General features: G+C 29.3%; 1 protein-coding gene across 2 annotated transcripts in view; it reads left to right on the forward strand.

Annotated features, from left to right (window-relative positions):
- The window catches only part of LOC145841747 (sodium- and chloride-dependent neutral and basic amino acid transporter B(0+)-like), a 31,132-nt gene extending 13,887 nt beyond the window's left edge, over positions 1 to 17,245 (forward strand). For both annotated transcript variants that reach the window (XM_082949101.1, XM_082949102.1), the window contains 9 exons: positions 2,956 to 3,090; positions 6,428 to 6,531; positions 7,018 to 7,142; positions 8,101 to 8,213; positions 10,923 to 11,051; positions 12,729 to 12,828; positions 13,291 to 13,397; positions 15,316 to 15,495; positions 16,675 to 17,245. In XM_082949101.1, the coding sequence (XP_082805227.1) occupies positions 2,956 to 3,090; positions 6,428 to 6,531; positions 7,018 to 7,142; positions 8,101 to 8,213; positions 10,923 to 11,051; positions 12,729 to 12,828; positions 13,291 to 13,397; positions 15,316 to 15,495; positions 16,675 to 16,878 (1,197 nt within the window). In that variant the 3' untranslated portion in view covers positions 16,879 to 17,245. The remainder of the gene's footprint in view (positions 1 to 2,955; positions 3,091 to 6,427; positions 6,532 to 7,017; positions 7,143 to 8,100; positions 8,214 to 10,922; positions 11,052 to 12,728; positions 12,829 to 13,290; positions 13,398 to 15,315; positions 15,496 to 16,674) is intronic.
- The last annotated feature ends 2,478 nt before the right edge of the window (positions 17,246 to 19,723 follow it).

Here is a 19,723-nt window from a genome sequence, read left to right on the forward strand (position 1 = left end):
AGAAGTTTATTTACTGATTTTCAAAATCAAGTAAGATTATATGCGGTTTAATATATGCTTGATTTTATCTACACTTGATTGAATTTGTTTAAAATTTCTAAAAAAAAAGTATAAATTACATGCAGGAGTTGAATTAAAAAATTCAAGTTATAAGTGTGTGTTAGTATAAATTAACTAAACTTCTTCTTTTACACTTTTAAGACAAACTTAGGTGTTCGAAAAAATAAGTATCTATTTCAAACACTAACAGCTATTAATGTTCTTCAAAATCGTTTAAGTTTAAATTATTGCAAGATTTGTGTTGGCCTTTTACAATTGAGCCAAACTGGAATTACTGATTTTGGAGAATTTAAGTACTTTAGTTTAGAGTTAATTTTACTAGTATTTTAAAGAAAACTTACTACAGTAGAACTAGAAAATAATTTTTTTTTGCTTTTTAATAATAATTTAGAATTTTTTTTACTAAATTGTGTATTCAAAACATAAATGATAATTTTCAAAAATTACTGTATGTACTCAATATTTGGTTTTAAATGGTAAATAAAGTAAAATTACAAGTCTTTTAAAGATCAAAAAAAAAGATACTAATTCGTTAAGAAAAACTGTTAGGAAAAATAACTTGTCTAAAGACTTCTGTTAAGAAAATGATCAATCAGTTTAAATAGATTAACTGTTCCCTTGCAATTACATGAGGATTTAAACAATTTATTTTTTTGATTTCGTTCCAAAAGTTTACATTGTTTTATCAATTAACAAGTATGAAGTTTACTTTGGGTTGTTTAAGATAAAGTTATCTGATAACTTTATCCGTAAAAATATAGGCTGATTGGAAATTTAAAATATATTTCATTTGAGATAAGGTTCTCACAACTGTTTAAGATAAAACTTTTAGTCAGTTTTGAGCCTTATAGTTTAATTGTCTTAACATCTACACCTTATTTGTAAGTTTTTAGCAAAAAGTAAATATTAATTAAAGTTAACTGCAGTATAAGTTGGCACATTGCACTACTCTGACTAAAAGAAAACTATTATTTGATTTAGTAATATTTTTAAGCTACTGAAAAAAACTTGCATAACATTTTCACATTATGAAAAGCCTTGATTTAATTTTAAGCAGCTGTTAATTTGTTTTACAGCTGCAAACAAAAATTAAATAAAACATTTTGTTAAGTTAAAAAAAATGTTATTTATATATATGAAAATACTTTTGATAAGAATCAAGTACTTTAAAGTTAAGTCAATTTAGCAGATTGCAACCTTCTTACTAAGGAATGACTCTTTGTTTGTTTTTAAGATTATTAAAGTATGAGTCAGCTGCAAAATATTTATTTTTTCATTAATCTTTAACAAACAATGAACCCCCCCTCCCCTTTATTATCTTTACGACTGAAATCAAAAACAATCAATCTTCGGGTTTGAAAGGAGTTGCATAGTTTAGAGTTTTAAATATTCTGTGAAATTAAATTAGCTGACTCAAAGAATACTGAACTAGGTCAAAGTTGTTTGCTTTTAAATACAATTAAGCTATTAAATTTCTACAATTTTTGGACTTTACTTTCACTCTATTTAATTATTTGTTTTCAAAACTAGTTTAATTTTTTTAAAGTTTCAAGCAAATTAAGTTGATTTAAAATAAAGTTAAATTAGCTGAATAGGCTCAAAAAGTTATAAAGTAGGTCAAAGTTGTTAACAATAAATAAAGAGATTTGTGTTAAGAATAATTAAGCTGTTGAAATCTTACCAGCCTTTTACACGTATGTGTTACTAGAAGAAATTTCTTTGTTTAGTCTACAGTTTATTGCTTTGCAACACAACTTTTAAACTTATAAATTCCTTTAACAGTAATGTGCACTATACTACCCGCTACTAAAAACTAAAGTAATACAAAAATTAATTGAACTTTATTGACAAATTAAAAAAATAATAATACTAATAACAACAACTCCCAAAATTGTATTATATCTGAAAAACAAAAAAAAAATAATTCATTATTTCCCCAGGTCGTATACGTCACAGCAATATTTCCTTATTTGGTGTTGATCTTCTTGCTAATATTAGTATCATTATTAAAATAAGTATTATATCTGAAAAACAATAAAAGTTATTTCATTATTTCCCCAGGTCGTATACGTCACAGCAACATTTCCTTATTTGGTGTTGATCTTCTTGCTAATATTAGTATCATTATTAAAATAAGTATTATATCTGAAAAACAATAAAAATTGATTCATTATTTCCCCAGGTCGTATACGTCACAGCAACATTTCCTTATTTGGTGTTGATCTTCTTGCTAATATTAGTATCATTATTAAAATAAGTATTATATCTGAAAAACAATAAAAATTAATTCATTATTTCCCCAGGTCGTATACGTTACAGCAACATTTCCTTATTTGGTGTTGATCTTCTTGCTAATATTAGTACTATTACTAAAAAACTATATCTGAAAAACAATAAAAATTGATTCATTATTTCCCCAGGTCGTATACGTCACAGCAACATTTCCTTATTTGGTGCTGTTCGTCCTGCTAATATTAGTACTATTACTAAAAAAACTATATCTGAAAAACAATAAAAATTGATTCATTATTTCCCCAGGTTGTATACGTCACAGCAACATTTCCTTATTTGGTGTTGTTCGTCCTGCTAATATTAGTACTATTACTAAAAAAACTATATCTGAAAAACAATAAAAGTTGATTCATTGTTTCCCCAGGTCGTATACGTCACAGCGACATTTCCTTATTTGGTGTTGATCGTCCTGCTAATATTAGTATCATTATAAAAAAAACTATATCTGAAAAACTACAAAAATTATTTCATTATTTCCCTAGGTTGTATACGTCACAGCAACATTTCCTTATATGGTGTTGTTCGTCCTGCTAATATTAGTATTATTATTAAAAAAAATTAAATACATGTAAGACAATAGAAATTAATTTATTTTTTCCCCAGGTCGTATACGTCACAGCAACATTTCCTTATTTGGTCTTGTTCGTCCTGCTCATAGTGGGATGCCAGCAGGAAGGAAGCATGAAGGGTATTGAGTTCTACATCGTTCCAAACGTCACCAAACTCGGCGAAATTAGGGTGAGTTTTATGATTTTTGTTTGAATATTAAAAGTTAGTTTATCGAGTTCTACATCGTTCCAAACGTCACGAAACTCGGCGAAATTAGGGTGAGTTTTATGATTTTTGTTTGATTATTAAAAATTAATTTATCGAGTTCTACATCGTTCCAAACGTCACCAAACTCGGCGAAATTAGAGTGAGTTTTATGATTTTTGTTTGAATATTAAAAGTTTATTTATCGAGTTCTACATCGTTCCAAACGTCACCAAACTCGGCGAAATTAGAGTTAGTTTTATGATTTTTATTTGAATATTAAAAGTTAATTTGTCGAGTTCTACATCGTTCCAAATGTCACCAAACTCGGCGAAATTAGGGTGAGTTTTATGATTTTTGTTTGAATATTAAAAGTTAATTTATCGAGTTCTACATCGTCCCAAACGTCACCAAACTCGGCGAAATTAGAGTGGGTTTTATGATTTTTTTTTGAATATTAAAAGTTAATTTATCGAGTTCTACATCGTCCCAAACGTCACCAAACTCGGCGAAATTAGAGTGGGTTTTATGATTTTTGTTTGAATATTAAAAGTTAGTTTATCGAGTTCTACATCGTTCCAAACGTCACGAAACTCGGCGAAATTAGGGTGAGTTTTATGATTTTTGTTTGATTATTAAAAATTAATTTATCGAGTTCTACATCGTTCCAAACGTCACCAAACTCGGCGAAATTAGAGTGAGTTTTATGATTTTTGTTTGAATATTAAAAGTTTATTTATCGAGTTCTACATCGTTCCAAACGTCACCAAACTCGGCGAAATTAGGGTGAGTTTTATGATTTTTGTTTGAATATTAAAAGTTAATTTATCGAGTTCTACATCGTTCCAAATGTCACGAAACTCGGCGAAATTAGGGTGAGTTTTATGATTTTTGTTTGTATATTAAAAATTAATTTATCGAGTTCTACATCGTTCCAAACGTCACCAAACTCGGCGAAATTAGAGTTAGTTTATGATTTTTGTTTGAATATTAAAAGTTTATTTATCGAGTTCTACATCGTTCCAAATGTCACAAAACTCGGCGAAATTAGGGTTAGTTTTATGATTTTTTTTGTTTATTAAAAGTTAATTTATCGAGTTCTACATCGTTCCAAACGTCACCAAACTCGGCGAAATTAGAGTTAGTTTTATGATTTTTGTTTAAATATCAAAAGTTAATTTATCGAGTTCTACATCGTTCCAAATGTCACGAAACTCGGCGAAATTAGGGTTAGTTGTATGATTTTTGTTTGAATATTAAAAGTTAATTTATTGAGTTCTACATCGTTCCAAACGTCACCAAACTCGGCGAAATTAGAGTGAGTTTTATGATTTTTGTTTAAATATCAAAAGTTAATTTATCGAGTTCTACATCGTTCCAAACGTCACCAAACTGGGCGAAATTAGAGTTAGTTTTATGATTTTGTGTATATTAAAAATTAATTTATCGAGTTCTACATCGATAATTTGTCACCAAACTCGGCGAAATTAGAGTGGGTTTTATGATTTTTGTTTGAATATTAAAAGTTAATTTATCGAGTTTGATATCGTTCCAAACGTCACTAAACTCGGCGAAATTAGGGTGAGTTTTATGATTTTTGTTTGAATATTAAAAGTTAATTCATTGGGTTTGATATCGTTACAAACGTCACGAAACTCGGCGAAATTAGAGTGAGTTTTATGATTTTTGTTTGAATATTAAAAGTTAATTTATCGAGTTCTACATCGTTCCAAACGTCACCAAACTCGGCGAAATTAGAGTGAGTTTTATGATTTTTGTTTGAATATTAAAAGTTAATTTATTGAGTTCTACATCGTCCCAAACGTCACCAAACTCGGCGAAATTAGAGTGAGTTTTATGATTTTTGTTTGAATATTAAAAGTTAATTTATTGAGTTCTACATCGTCCCAAACGTCACCAAACTCGGCGAAATTAGAGTTAGTTTTATGATTTTTGTTAGAATATTAAAAGTTAGTTTATCGAGTTCTACATCGTTCCAAACGTAACAAAACTCGGCGAAATTAGGGTGAGTTTTATGGTTTTTGTTTGTATATTAAAAGTTAATTTATCGAGTTCTACATCGTTCCAAACGTCACCAAACTCGGCGAAATTAGAGTTAGTTTTATGATTTTTATTTGTATATTAAAAGTTAATTTATCGAGTTCTACATCGTTCCAAACGTCACGAAACTCGGCGAAATTAGAGTGAGTTTTATGATTTTTGTTTGTTTATTAAAAGTTAATTTATCAAGTTCTACATCGTTCCAAACGTCACGAAACTCGGCGAAATTAGAGTGAGTTTTATGATTTTTGTTTGTTTATTAAAAGTTAATTTATCAAGTTGTTCATCGTTCCAAACGTCACGAAACTCGGCGAAATTAGAGTTAGTTTTATGATTTTTGTTTGAATATTAAAAGTTAATTTATCGATTTCTACATCGTCCCAAACGTCACCAAACTCGGCGAAATTAGGGTTAGTTTTATGATTTTTGTTTGTTTATAAAAGTTAGTTTATCGAGTTCTACATCGTCCCGAACGTCACCAAACTCGGCGAAATTAGAGTTAGTTTTATGATTTTTTGTTTGTTTATTAAAAGTTAATTTATCGATTTCTACATCGTTCCAAACGTCACGAAACTCGGCGAAATTAGAGTAAGTTTTATGATTTTTGTTTGAATATTAAAAGTTTATTTATCGAGTTCTACATCGTTCCAAACGTCACCAAACTCGGCGAAATTAGGGTTAGTTTTATGATTTTTGTTTGAATATTAAAAGTTTATTTATCGAGTTCTACATCGTTCCAAATGTCACCAAACTCGGCGAAATTAGAGTTAGTTTTATGATTTTTGTTTGAATATTAAAAGTTAATTTATCGAGTTCTACATCGTTCCGAACTCGGCGAAATTAGAGTTAGTTGTTTAGATTAAACGTTATTTTTTGTTATTTTGTAATGTTATTTTTCTAATGTATAATAATAAATTAAACATGTATAAAAAAAATTTAAATAACATTTTTCAATATAAAATAGTTTGTAAATAGTTAACGAAATTAAATAAACAAGAAATGCAGATAGAAATTTTTTGCAGTTGAAAATAAACTTTATGCTTTACTCGAGACTTCATTTTTCAGTTTAAACACTTTTTAGTTTTTAATTTTTTTATTGTTTTCATATTTACTTGCTCCCCGTTTAACCATCAAGTACAGATGTTGTTTTATGAAAAATTTCTGCTTTGTTATTTATTTTTTAAAATACTTTTATACATATTATTGATTTTTTGTTATTTTTTTTTAATATTTTTTCAATATTTTTATACATATTTAAAAGGTATGGTCGGACGCTGCGGTTCAAATATTCTACTCACTGGGAGCTGCGTGGGGTGTTCTGTTGAACTATTCATCGCTCAACAAGTTCAATAACAATGTTTACAGGTAAGTATAAATAAAATGTAGTTTAAATTGAGTCTGTGAGTTTATGTTTTTTTTTGACTATAAACAAACCAAACTTTTTAAAAAGAGACGCTAATACAGTAACAATCGTTAACTGCTTAGCTTCAGTACTGAAATTTGTTTTTTTAATTTTCTGAAAAACTTTTTACTTTGTTATCACAGAGACGCCACAACAGTTACTTTTGTCAGTACAAATAAAATTTGATTCTGTTAATAATTTATTTCATAATTACAGAGACGCCATAACAGTAAATTTTGTCAACTGTTTGACCTCAGTACTAATACAACGTTTTAATTTTATTTTAATATCACAGAGACGCCATAACATTAACTTTTGTACAAAAAAAAATTGATTTTAATTCTGTTGATATTTTATTTCATTATCACAGAGACGCCATAACAGTAACTTTTGTCAACTGCTTGACCTCAGTACTAATACAACGTTTTAATTTTATTTCATTATCACAGAGACGCCATAACAGTAACTTTTGTCAACTGCTTGACCTCCGTCCTGGCCGGTTTCGTCGTGTTTTCAGTCCTTGGCGCACTGGCCCACCAGACAGGAAGCGAAGTTAAAGACGTCGTTGCACAAGGTTTTTATTATTTTATTTTTTGATTATTTTATTTTTTGATTATTTATTTATAAGTAGTTGTTTATAACTTTTACTGTAAAATATTTTTATTAGTACTAATATGATATTCATCACACAAGGTTTTAATGTTGGTTGTTAGCGTAAAATATTAATGACTATTAACATTTGCTACCATAGTTATTGTTGTTAATTATTATTTCAATATAATTCATAACGCTCCATCAAGGAGAACGTTCAACAATTGTGTTTTTTTAATGATTATTAGTAACAAAGACTGTTTAGTAAAAACACTTTATTAGAGTTGATATAGGTAGTTGGAAAATTTTTTTTACAGAAGTTTGAATAAAAAAAAGTTTATACTACCTATAATTTTACATCAAACAAGTATTTTTTTTTTGTTAGAAAAGAAGCTACCGTTTTAAATTACTAAAGCAAATAAGCTTTTAGTAGTTTTTATAGTTTATACAGTTACACTTAATTGTTTTTTAATTTTTTTGAGTTGAACCTAAAGTAAGGTTTAGCTAAAAGTTAGTTTTGATATAAATCGCTTTAAAGTAGAAGTCATTTGCATAAGATATAGAGACCATATGTTATAAGCTGGGAAGTAGCGTATGGTTTAAATATATAAAAGTTTTATGCAGGATTTAATTAAGTTTTTATTTTTTCTAAAGGTGTGTTCGAAAGTAGATTAAATTTTACACAAAAAAATTTATTATCAAACTTAATGAGGTAAAATATCAAAGTCGTTTTTGCTTAATATTAAGTTGATATTTTATTTCATATGCACAATACCATAATATTTATTTTCGAAGTCAGATTTTACATTTTCCATGAAAGTTAAGTGCTTCCTGAAAAAATTACTTTTTTGATTTTAAAAACTTCTGAAACTACTACAAATGACTAAAAACAAAAAAAATTTAAACTTGTTTTAATTCATACTATGACGTCACACTCACAGGTCCAGGACTGGCTTTTGTCGCGTATCCTGCTGCCGTGGCCCAGCTCCCTTACGCGCCAGTCTTCGCGTGCATGTTCTTTCTCATGCTGTTGAGCTTAGGATTGGACAGCCAGGTAACAGTTGTTGTTTGTTATGACGTCATAATTAGGTTTTATGGGGGCTTTGTTGGGTTGAAGGGGGTGAAATAGGCGTTTAGTTGTGTTTTTTTTTTGTAGAGTTTTTTTTTGTTTGTTAGAAGCGGAATGTTTAACAAAATGTTTTTTGTTAAACTTTTTTGGTTTTTACAAAAAGGAATGTTTGGAATAACATTATTTTTATTTAAAGTATACTAAAAATTCTTGATAAAAATCGCACTTTTAAACACGTCAAGGAGTCTTTTTGTGAAGCTAAAAATAGGTCAGAACAAAGCGATTTGCTTTCATAACTTGTTGCCAATTTTACTCCCTTCTATGGCATTATAAAGATAAGATTGTTTGTATGAAGCTCTCTGCTTTGAAAGGCTTCCAATGTAAGAAAAGCTTGTATAACAACAAAATCTTTTAAAGTTTTTTTACTGATAAGCATAAAGTTTTTATTTATAAAACTTATCATAAAAAAGACAAGATACTTTTTTTTAATTTAGAAAATGTTTTTTTAAGAATTTAAAAGAACAACGTTTTGTAGTTTTTACAGTAGTTGACAAATTTGTTTAAAGTTTAATCAAAACTAATTATTTTTATGTTTAAAAATGTTCTTTTGAAAAAACAATCTAGTAGTTTTAATTTTATTTAAATGAAATAGCAATTAGAAGTTTATATTTTGTGCTAACAATTATAACCTTTAATTAATCAACAGGCGTTGAAATTAAAAACAAAGTTTGTTTAATTTTTATTTACTAAAACTGTTTTTGAATACACATATATATTGTAATGATTGTTCCAAAAACAAAACGAAACTAAAACACAAGAGTTCAAATAATCAATAAACTTTTACTTGAGCTTCACTTTAAAAGAGATCTCAATTCAAAACAAATCTGTTTTAAATCGATTTAAAGGTTTTTTAGTTTAATTTTATAAAGCAAGTAGAGACTTGAAAAAAAATATTTAAAAGCTTACATTTGTTTTAAGCATGTAAAGTGCGCTTAAACCTTTTTTTCAAAATTTTTACATAACAGTTTGATTTTAAAAAGAAAATAAAGTTTTAAATTAAAGTAAAGTGAATTTAAAATTTTCATAACGAAATTAAGTGTTTTAATGTTTTTGATAACAAGGTTTTTACTATTGTAATTAGTTAAAATTTAAAATGCTGCATAGTTAAATTTTTTAGCACTTAGCTTAAATTACGAACCGTAATTAAAAAAATTAAAATAATTTACTTTTACACCTTTTTAAATTTTTTTCTAGAACTGAATTGATTTTAATTTTTTATTTTTAAAGCCTTTGCAGCTGTGAAGAATTTTTTTTTTCAAAAAAAAAACTACATGAAAACTGTGCTTGTACTTTATGTTTTGTTATAACTGTTTGTATATAAAATAATTAACAAAAAAAAAAACTGACAAATATTAACGGAATTTTTCTTTCTTTTTCCCATGTAAAGGGCCTAGACTCCCGCCACCTGAAAGTCCTGAGCAAAGGGCAACTAGGGGCGGGGAACTTTGTGCTTGGCAACCGTCGGTCGTCAGTAGCAACCAGATCGTCACTGTAGCAACCAGCAGTAACTCGTGGTAATATGACGTAACAGTACATTACGTTATCTTTTTATTATTTATTATTTTTAAGGGTCCGTACTTTAGGGCCTGCTGCTTTTAAGGCCGGTTTTTGCGTTTTTTTTTTCTGTCCTTTTTATTTTAGCTTTTGCTGGGAGACGGTTTTATTTTTTAATTGCTAAAAAAAATTTGTTTTTCAAATAGTTTTATTTTTTTACAAAAGTCTGATTTTAGGTGTTTTTGATTGCCGCACCCCTGCAAAAGCTGAGGCTTTCTTTTCAGAAAGTTTTTTTTTTCGAACACAAAACTGGTCTAACGCAGCAGATGAGGTGTGGTAAAATAAAATCTTGAATGTTTTGTATGTGTTTCAATTAAATAAACTTTAAAAATTTTAAAAGTACCCTTTTGTTTTGCAGTTTTCATTTCAAGGTTGTTTTGCCACCTTCTAAAAAGAGCCAGTTAACATAATATATATTTAGAGTAAACTTGTACAGCTTGTTGTGGCAGTTGAAGTTATTGTTTTAGTTTCTTCTAACACCTACTTTGTATAAATTAGAAGTAAGTATACATTGTACGAACTTTTATAACTTTTTCTGCAACTGAACTTTTAATAAACTATTAAATTTAATGCCAAACAATTTAAATAATTGTTTTATGAAAAAAACGTTTTTTCAACTGCTGCAAACTTTGCTTTATTTCCCCATTAACTAAAACATTGCAGGTTAAACTTAAGAAAATTTTAATATCTTAAGTACTAATTTAAGTTAGTTTTAGTTTGTTTTGTTAGCGTGCATTAGCAAAACTATTATAACCTTTTACTGGGCTTTTTACAGCTTTATTTATTTACAAAACAAAATAAATTCAAAAAATTAATTTCTAAAAGTAAACGTTTGTTTCTTCAGTACCAAACCGTTACTTTTAATTACTCAACAAACTGACGCATGCTGACGTCACAAACTAAAACTGCCAGTTTAAAGCAATCATATTAAGTAAATAATTTATATATATATGTAGTAATTAAACACGTGACGCTGCGCCCCTTTGAAGCGCGCTCGAGCGCTGAAAAAATTTGCGAGGGGGCGCGGCGTTGCCACGACAACCCGTTTCGAACCCCGTTTAACAACACCCCAACATTCAGTTCGGGATGATCGAGTGCGTGAGCGCCGGGTTGAAGGAGCAGTTCCCGTGGCTGAGGAGGAACAAGGTGAAGTTCCTCATCGGGTTGTGCCTCGTCCAGTTCCTGTGCGCCCTCCCCATGGTAATGCAGGTTAGAGGGAAACTTCCAGTTTTTAAATTGTTTTAGTAGTTTTGAAGTTGTATTAGTGTATACCAAGGGTTAGTTATTTTAAGTTGTGCTTGGCTCAGTTTTTATTCGTTATCCCAATATGATTATGCGGGTTCGTTTTGGGAAATTCTCATTTTTGAATCTGTTTTAGCAGTTGTACCTGTAAGCTCTTATGCAATTAAATGGAATTAAATGGTTTTAGGAGAAATTATCGGTAATAGGCCATTTTTTAATAGTTGTTATTTTAGCCCCAGTTTTGTGGCCAAATGAAGTTTGTTTTCAAAGTCTAGCCCCTGCGAATGAACCTTTATCAAGGCCTTATTAAAATTACATTGTTTGTTGTATTTAAGCCCTTAATATCAGAAGAACGACGGTTCAAGTAGAGGGAGTTATGTCGTTTACAACCTCATAAATTATCAAAAAGTCGAGTTAATTACAAAAAGTACGGGTACTTTAGTTCACGCCTGTGTGCACTGTTTTGTTAAAGTGTGTTTAATGGTAGTACAGCTCATCTGTACTACACCTATATTTCAGTAGACTCCTTAAAGTTGGTAGTTAATTTTAAAAATTTGCCCTACTAAAATGTTTGTTGTAAGCCTTCAACCGTCTTGCCCAAATAATGCTTGGTGGAAATGAAATTCTAGTAAAACTTTTAAGTTTCGTGCAAAGTTTAACGCCTAAAGTATTAAGTTAATTTGTATTTTAATATTAGCTGACTGATTGCATTAACCCAAATACAATCGGTGTTTTAACTTTTAAGCTTTAACATTTTTCAAGTTTTTTTTTTGTATCATTTCAAAAACTTACCTGCTCCAGCAGTACTTCAATCTTTTACAATTTACTTTAGCAACAAATATTTTCTTTTTTAATTGTTTTCGCTTACCAACTACAATGCTGACCAAAACAAATTTTTCAGTGTTTAAGCAGTTAAAAAAAAAAACTGAAACATAGTTTAATTGTGTAAAATTTTATCCTGTAAACTTTCTATTGTATTGCTTAACTATTAAAAGTGTCCAGTCAAACTGCTTGTATATTAAGTACGACCTTACCAGTCCTTTGCGGTGACCTTTATGGAATAAAATTAGCAAACACTTTTAAACTCAACAATCTTAAATTCTACTCACCAGTTAAATATTTCCACTGACAATGTGTAGTATTTAAACCAATCAAACCGCTTCAAACGATCCAGTTGTTTTAAGACAATCAATCGTCACCCCAGATGTTAACTCAAGCGTGAAATGAGATTTCAAAGGTTGCGCAAGATTTTAAACCCGATTGCTTTGTTTTATTGGTTTACTGCTGCATTAGTTGAAATGTAATGCAGATTTTAATCTTTTTTTTTAAGCTTGTATTTACATTTTAATTGTGAATTTCTTGATTTTGTTCAAGTTTTAAAATTAGATAGATATTTTACAACATTTACTTTTTGCACTATAATGTACGTATATATAGTAAAAAATATTTTTCTTCATCATTTTGTATCGAAGACATCGAACTCGTACTTTATTTTTTTATCAGTGTTGGAACGAAATAAAACCGTAAAAGTGTTTAAAAATAAACAGTTTTTTTTTAAGAGTTGTTAAAGCAACAAATGTATATTATTATACAGAGTGTAGCTAAATGGGTGTAGAATTTAATATAAACTATTGTACTTTTCAGAGTGGAATTTACTGGGTAACACTTGTGGATTGGTACTGCTCCGGACTGCCTCTGATGGTGGCCGCCGGGTGTGAAATATTCTGCATTGCCTGGATCTACGGTAAATAATATTAATTTATTTCAGAAAGTACGGTAAATATTTATTTATTTTGTTAGCGTTCTTTAAGACTTAAACCCTTTTTTTTCTATTGAACCAATACTCCTAAAAACTCCTACAGAAGCAGGAGTTTCTGTAAAGTGTTTATATAGTCGTACTGTGTACAAAAAACAATGATAAAATCTAATGCAAAAGATCTGTTCGTTACCGAATTTGTAAACCAAACTAACAAAAAAAAAAGCTGCAATTCAAAGCGTCATTGCAATATTTTTTTATTAGTTCCACTTTGAACATACTTATTAAACAGCACAAACTTTAGTTTATTTTTACCTCACAAGAGTTTTGCATTGTAATGAAACGCCGTTTACATTTCACAACCACTTGTACATTTATTGTTCCCGGAGTTTTCATAAATTTGTTGTAGGTAGTTTTGAATTAATATTATATTTAATACATTTCAAACAGGAGTTGACAGGTTCATGTACGACTTGAAAGTTATGATCGGTTACACCCCAAACACTGCCCCCTGGTGGAGAATCGCGTGGCTGTACATTACACCGAGCATCATTGTGGTTAGTAATTTGTAACAATATTATTGGTTAACTGGTTACATTTCGTTACACCCTAATACTGCCCCCTGGTGGAGAATTGTGTGGTCGTATATCATACCGAGTATTCGCTTAGTAAAAATAATAGTTACAAGTACTTTAGTATGCTAATTAACTTTATTTACCACGATCATGATTGTTATCAAAGTTTTTAAACAAAAAAATAAAAGAAGAACTACTTATATTTTTGTAATAAAACAGTATTAAGAAATTTTTATATAAAGAGCATAAATAATTTTATTCATTTATCCTTTAGCAGATATTTTCAACATAAAAGCTTTTTTGACAAAAGCTTATCTACCAGCTAAGTTGAAAAAAAAAATCTACACGTTTATCTTATCAACAGTTTTATTTTCAACAGCTGACTTTTTTTCTCTCCTATTTTAAATCATGATAATATATCAACTTATGAAATAGCAAACTTGGTTTATTTAAGTTGTATTTATACCTCGGTGAAACAATGTCACCAATTTACGCTTTATATGTATTCAAACATATTATACTAGCAATTGATAAAACAACATGTAACGAAACCCGGATGTTTTTAATATGTTACAAATCCGCTGTAATCTGCACATGTTGCAATGTATGCGGTCACATGAGTTTGATATCACTTGTATGCTACAAACTTGATATCGTTGTTCAAACAGTTGCCGTCACAACCAGATAAGCTCAATACACACGTTCCCAGCGATTAGAGATTGTGCTTCGTAGCAATATTAGAATTGTTTATTGAATGTTGGTCTATAAGGTTTATAATCTGTCTTGCAGCACAAAACAAGACTTCAGAATGTTACATGTTTTCTTAAATGGTACTAACGCCATTATTAGTTTTTAAGTTGAGCTTTTGTACAAAGTTTTGTTGAGTAGACCTAAACATACTTATGTAGGGAGTATTTATCTCCACAATGTCTTTCTGACAGTATAAAATGTTTATGTAGCTTTGAAAATATTTTTACAAACAGTTTTTTCGAGTAGTTTTAATTTTTGTTAGTGATAAAAAGTATAACAACAATTTTATCTTTTAAAGTATCGTCAATTTTCTTTTTGTTTGTATAAAAACTATTTAATTACTATAAAAACTTAAAATGTATAAAAAATGGTGAGATTTAAGGCAAAAAGTTTTAGTTTGATATACCACTTGCCTAATAAGTTGAGTACTTACATGTTAAGGTCTTCTTTTCTAAAAAAATAAGCATACTTAATCGCTTAATATAACATATTTTTAAGGTTCTTACTTTTATATTCCGATTTAACAACACTCTTTTTTATCTTTTTATTTTTTCACAACTGTATGCTAATGTTAAAGTTAAGTTGCTGAATGTCAGATAAATTTAATCAATATTTGATAAAACTAAATACTTGTATGCTAACAAAGTTTGTACAACAACTGTTCAAGGGTAATTGAAAGTTTCATGTGAACACAATAGTTCACGACAACTTCTCCATCACACGCAACCACTTACTACTATGACGTAATAATATAGGGGCGAGTGAAAACATTTAGAATAAAACAAAATACAACCAGAGTTTTCAATCAACAAATACTAGTTAATACTAACTTGCTTAATCAAGTTAGAGTTTAAAAAGAATTATGTAACAAAATTTTGCATATCGCAGGTTCTAGTCAAAAGACAAAAACAGTTAAACAATATTTCAAAAAAACTTTTTGCCATGTGACCGTGTTGTTTGTAGTACTGCATATTTTACTACAATATGTTATATTAATATAAAATTCACAATACAAACTAATTATTACGTCACAGGGCCTGGTGATCTGCTACATGGTGTTTTACACGCCAGTGGTGCACAACTTATTATCATTTCGTCACAATACAAACTAATTATTTTGTCACAGTCCAAACTAATTATTACGTCACAGGGCCTGGTCATCTGCTACATGGCGTTTTACACGCCAGTGGTGTACGACGGCGTGATCTACCCGTCGTGGGCTGAAGTGATTGGGTGGATGTCCTGTTTCAGCTCCATCGTCCTCATACCCGCCACCGCCTTCTACCAGGTTTACTACCACGAGAGGGCGCAAGGGTTATCGTTCGCACAGGTTCGTAACCGCATGTTATTTTCATGTTTGATTTGTTTTCAATAAAAACTTGTAAAAACTTTTTTAAGGGACTGAAAAAGTTAAACAGCTAATCAATGCAAACTACATTATATTTTAAACCAGAAGCCACAAGGCTTCACACAATGTACTAACCGTGGGCAAACCACTTTATATAAAACAATAAAACAGAGCTATGTGTGTGTGTACAATAAGCTAGAACTTCCTGTATAGTCGATTATCTGTTACATTCTCCTTACACTTGCTTTAGCTGCCTTTACATCGAGCTTGAAGTTTAAATAAAGCTATTAGTTGAAATTAGTGAGCTGTTGCCTAAGCTTAAAAATAAGGTTTTTCAATTAGTAGTTTAAGGCAAGGTTCAGCCTGTATGCTTTTCGTATTTATTCAACTTTTTCTTTACTTTAAAAATAACTTAAGTCAATGTGCAAAAAAAAAGTTTTTGAATATTTTTTTAGGCATCGCATTATGTGCCGGGTGCACGGCAATTCAGGTATAGACAATTTATATTCATAGAAAAATGTTTGAGGGACATTATCTCAAAAAATTTATTTAAAAAAAATAAAAATAGGTGTGTAGGTGTTATTAAAAACTACAAGCCATTTATTATCTTTTGAGGTATGGCTAAAATATGTTATAAAATACAGTTATTTTAGTAATTTTAAATTTTTTTTTTTAATATTTAAAATTCTGCAAATAATAAAAAATGGCTTGTAGGTCCATTAACTTTTACTGATAATTACGACATTTGTACACAGACTCGAATTTAGAGAACATATTGTCCCATAATGTTAAGCTTTAAACTGAAAAAGTCTATTTTTTACTACCCAAGTTTCTATTCTTTATAATACTCTGACAAACACAGTTGACAAAAAATTAGCTTGTTCATAAATTTTATTAGAAAACTGATAAGCTTATCTAAATCTAATTAAAAAACAATAAAAATAACATAAATATATTTTTTTAGTATAGGGAACTTCAGTTCAAGTTTAGATTCTTTGTAGCACTTCAACAAACATAACAGAGTTGAAAAATTAAATTTGTATATTATTTCAATCAGAAGGCCCATAAACTCAGCCTAAATATATACTTTTCAAAAACCAATTAATAAATAGAAAATATATTAAAAATAACTTATAAATAAAAAATTATATTTTTTACCAGAGGGTGCGCGAACTTCTCAGGTGCGACCCGTCATGGGGCCCCACCGACCCGGAAATCGACTACAAGTACCGTCGCCATGGCGACAACGGGGAGAAGCTGGAGATGCTTCCCGCCAAAAAGGTCGGTTCCCATGGCAACCTGTGCTGCCCCAGGGCGGGGGAGAGTGTGGGGTCCGGAAATTCCAGCCCGCCCCTCTACCGGTAGCTGAAGGAATTATTGTTTATTTTTTTTATGATTTTTCCCGTTTTGCGAAAAAAAAGAGTTTGTTGGTAACTTTTTTTTCTAGGTTATTATTTTGAAAGCGGTTCTTATAGAGTTGCAAGGTTTGAACAAATAGTTTTTCGTTTCGGCTTGAAATTTTTTGTTTAACCTCTCAAAAGAAAAAAAATAATATTTTTAGTTTGAAAAACCCAAATTTTTATTAAAAGCATAACATTTTTACGTTATTTAAGTCGATTTTTGTCAAGTACATTTCAGTTTTATTTCTCATACTATAAAGTTTCTTCAAAAAATTAAGTCTTCTTTTTTATCATTGTGTCAAAAGAATTTCTAGATAAATTATTGGATTCCGTTTGTTGTTTTTATATATTTTTTCTCATTTTCAAATTTTTTTAAAATTAATATGTAAAATAAATTTTTTTATCAATTTTAAGTATGACGGTAGTTAATCTTTTATTTTTGCTTAAGTAAATTTTTATTAGTACTACCTAAATTGGCTTTGAGAAAAGATAAAAATGGATCTAAATATTTTTTTTTGATTTTTCTAAGTTTGGTTACTATAAAACCTGTAGCGAACTAAACATTCATATAAAAAAAATCCAGATTTTTATTGCAACGGCAAAGCACAAGAGCTATCTAATCAAACGACCACATGCGTGAAAATATAATTTGTGTATTATTTTAAACTTAAATAGTAAGAAAAAAAAGTAAACTTTCGGTGTTACTCACCATGCTAGTGTTTCGCAAACGCTCGCTTCGCAAAAATTTAAATAAAATCGCCACCATTATTTACATACCGCCCCTTTGTTAGCTAGTTACCCATTTATTTTTACGTCTCACTATTACCCCTAGCGGTGAAAATTTCCATCAAGGGGCGATGTTGCCTACTTTAGGGAACTCTGCTCCACGCCACCACCAAACTGTACAACAGCTCAATCCGAGAAACTAATCCCAAAAAATGTCAGTTTCAATCAACAGATGACTGCAAAGCTGAGAATAGCTCGTCCTCAACTAATTTTTGAAAAACAATTTAGTGTGATAAACACTTTTTTCATTGATCTCATCTGAATTTTTACCATTGATAACAATCCCTTGTTTTGGATTTTAATGATGATTTAAGACGTTAACTTTACTTTTTTTAAAACCACCTTAAATGAAGAGCAGAGGTTGCAATGTTTTAATCCTGCCGCATAAACAAATGATTAAATGAATGAAAAATAATATACAAAATCTTGTCGTGGTTGTTTAAGAAAAAAATTTAAAATGGCTGTCGTATATCTAAAATAAAAATTACTAAAATAAGTTTTTGTTGTTAAGTAAATTACTTTTTAATTGAAACATACGTTTATTAAACTGATCAAAATAAGAATTTCTCTGGTATAATGGTTTTCAAAGCTTAAAATTTGTAATTTGTCAACTTAAAACGTCTAACGAAACATCATAAAGTTAGAACAACTTTTGCACATCTTAAGCTTTGATATACTTTTGAAATTACACCCTGAAATACAGTTGAAAAAAAATAATTTAACCAAAACAAAAACGTGACAGTTGATAAATCTATCTCGAAATTAATCATAACAAACTGTTATTAAAGAAAAGTTGATGTTTATATGAAATTGTAAACAAGGTACCTTATTAACAACAAAAGAAAAATGCTTGCTAATATTTTGAATCTGTACGCTAAAAGCACAAAAGTTCTTCTTTGAAAACAGCAGTGTTTGAGTTAATTAAAAACATTTTTACACAGCTTAAAGTCAGCATTATAGTTTGCACTATGCTAAGCTACGACTTACGAAGGGTAGAGTTTGAAACTGATGTTTTTGCCATAACAAATATAAACAAAAAGAACTGGTTAATAATAAAAAGATCAAAACAACATCAGTTAGCTACGGGTAGGTGTTACGAGCGGACAAAATTGCATAAAGGGACAAAATTGCACGAAGACACTTTTGCTCGTGGGGACATTTTTGCACAAAGGGTCATTTTTGATCAAGTGACAATTTTGCACAAGTTGAAGTTTTTAAATTATTTTGTTAATCTATTTTTTTTTAATTTGAAATACATATTTATTTTACTATCACTGTTACCCTAACCCTTCCCTCGGTTGATGACTTATTTATCAATTTTTTTATTAGTTATTATTTATTTTAACTGTCACTGTAACCCCTAACCCTACTTGTTGGTAGGTAACTTTTTTTTTATAATAGTTTTTATTAGTTATTATTTGTATTTTTATTTTACTATTACTGTTACCCCTGCCCCTTACCCTCGGTCAGTATTTATTTTTTGTTTTTTTAACTTAATCATTTTTCATTTTTTTGTTCTTTTTATTTTAATATTTTTCTGTGTTTTTTTACTTTCGTGCAAAATTGGCCATTTGTGCAAAATCGTTTTCGTGCAATTTTGTGCACTCGTGCAATTTTGCGCACTCGTGCAATTTAGTTCCCTCGTGCAATTTAGACCCGTTCTCTTTTTTTCTCTAGCATCATCAAATTTTTTTTTTCTAAAAATTACAGTTCTAAAGGAGCTTTACAGTATCTTTTGAATGTTTTTCATACAATACAACACAGTTTTTAACTCATAATAAACTTTAAACTAAAAATAGACCCAAAAATGCGTAATTTTAAAAACCTGCAGAAATTTTTGAAAACTTGGAGAAAATTTGCTTAAAACATTTAGCAACCCTGTCTTTAGCAACAAGTGGTGACCTTTATTTGTTATATATCTTTAAAGACAACAGCTTTAAATAAATGATTTGGCTAATTTTAAACTGTTTTTAGTGCAGAAGTATAGTTCACAAAAACTATATATTTTCAAATAATTTGTTTGT

This window comes from Thalia democratica, chromosome 7 (assembly GCF_965202585.1).
Source record: "Thalia democratica chromosome 7, ktThaDemo2.hap1.1, whole genome shotgun sequence".
NCBI classification, from domain to species: Eukaryota; Metazoa; Chordata; class Thaliacea; order Salpida; family Salpidae; genus Thalia; species Thalia democratica.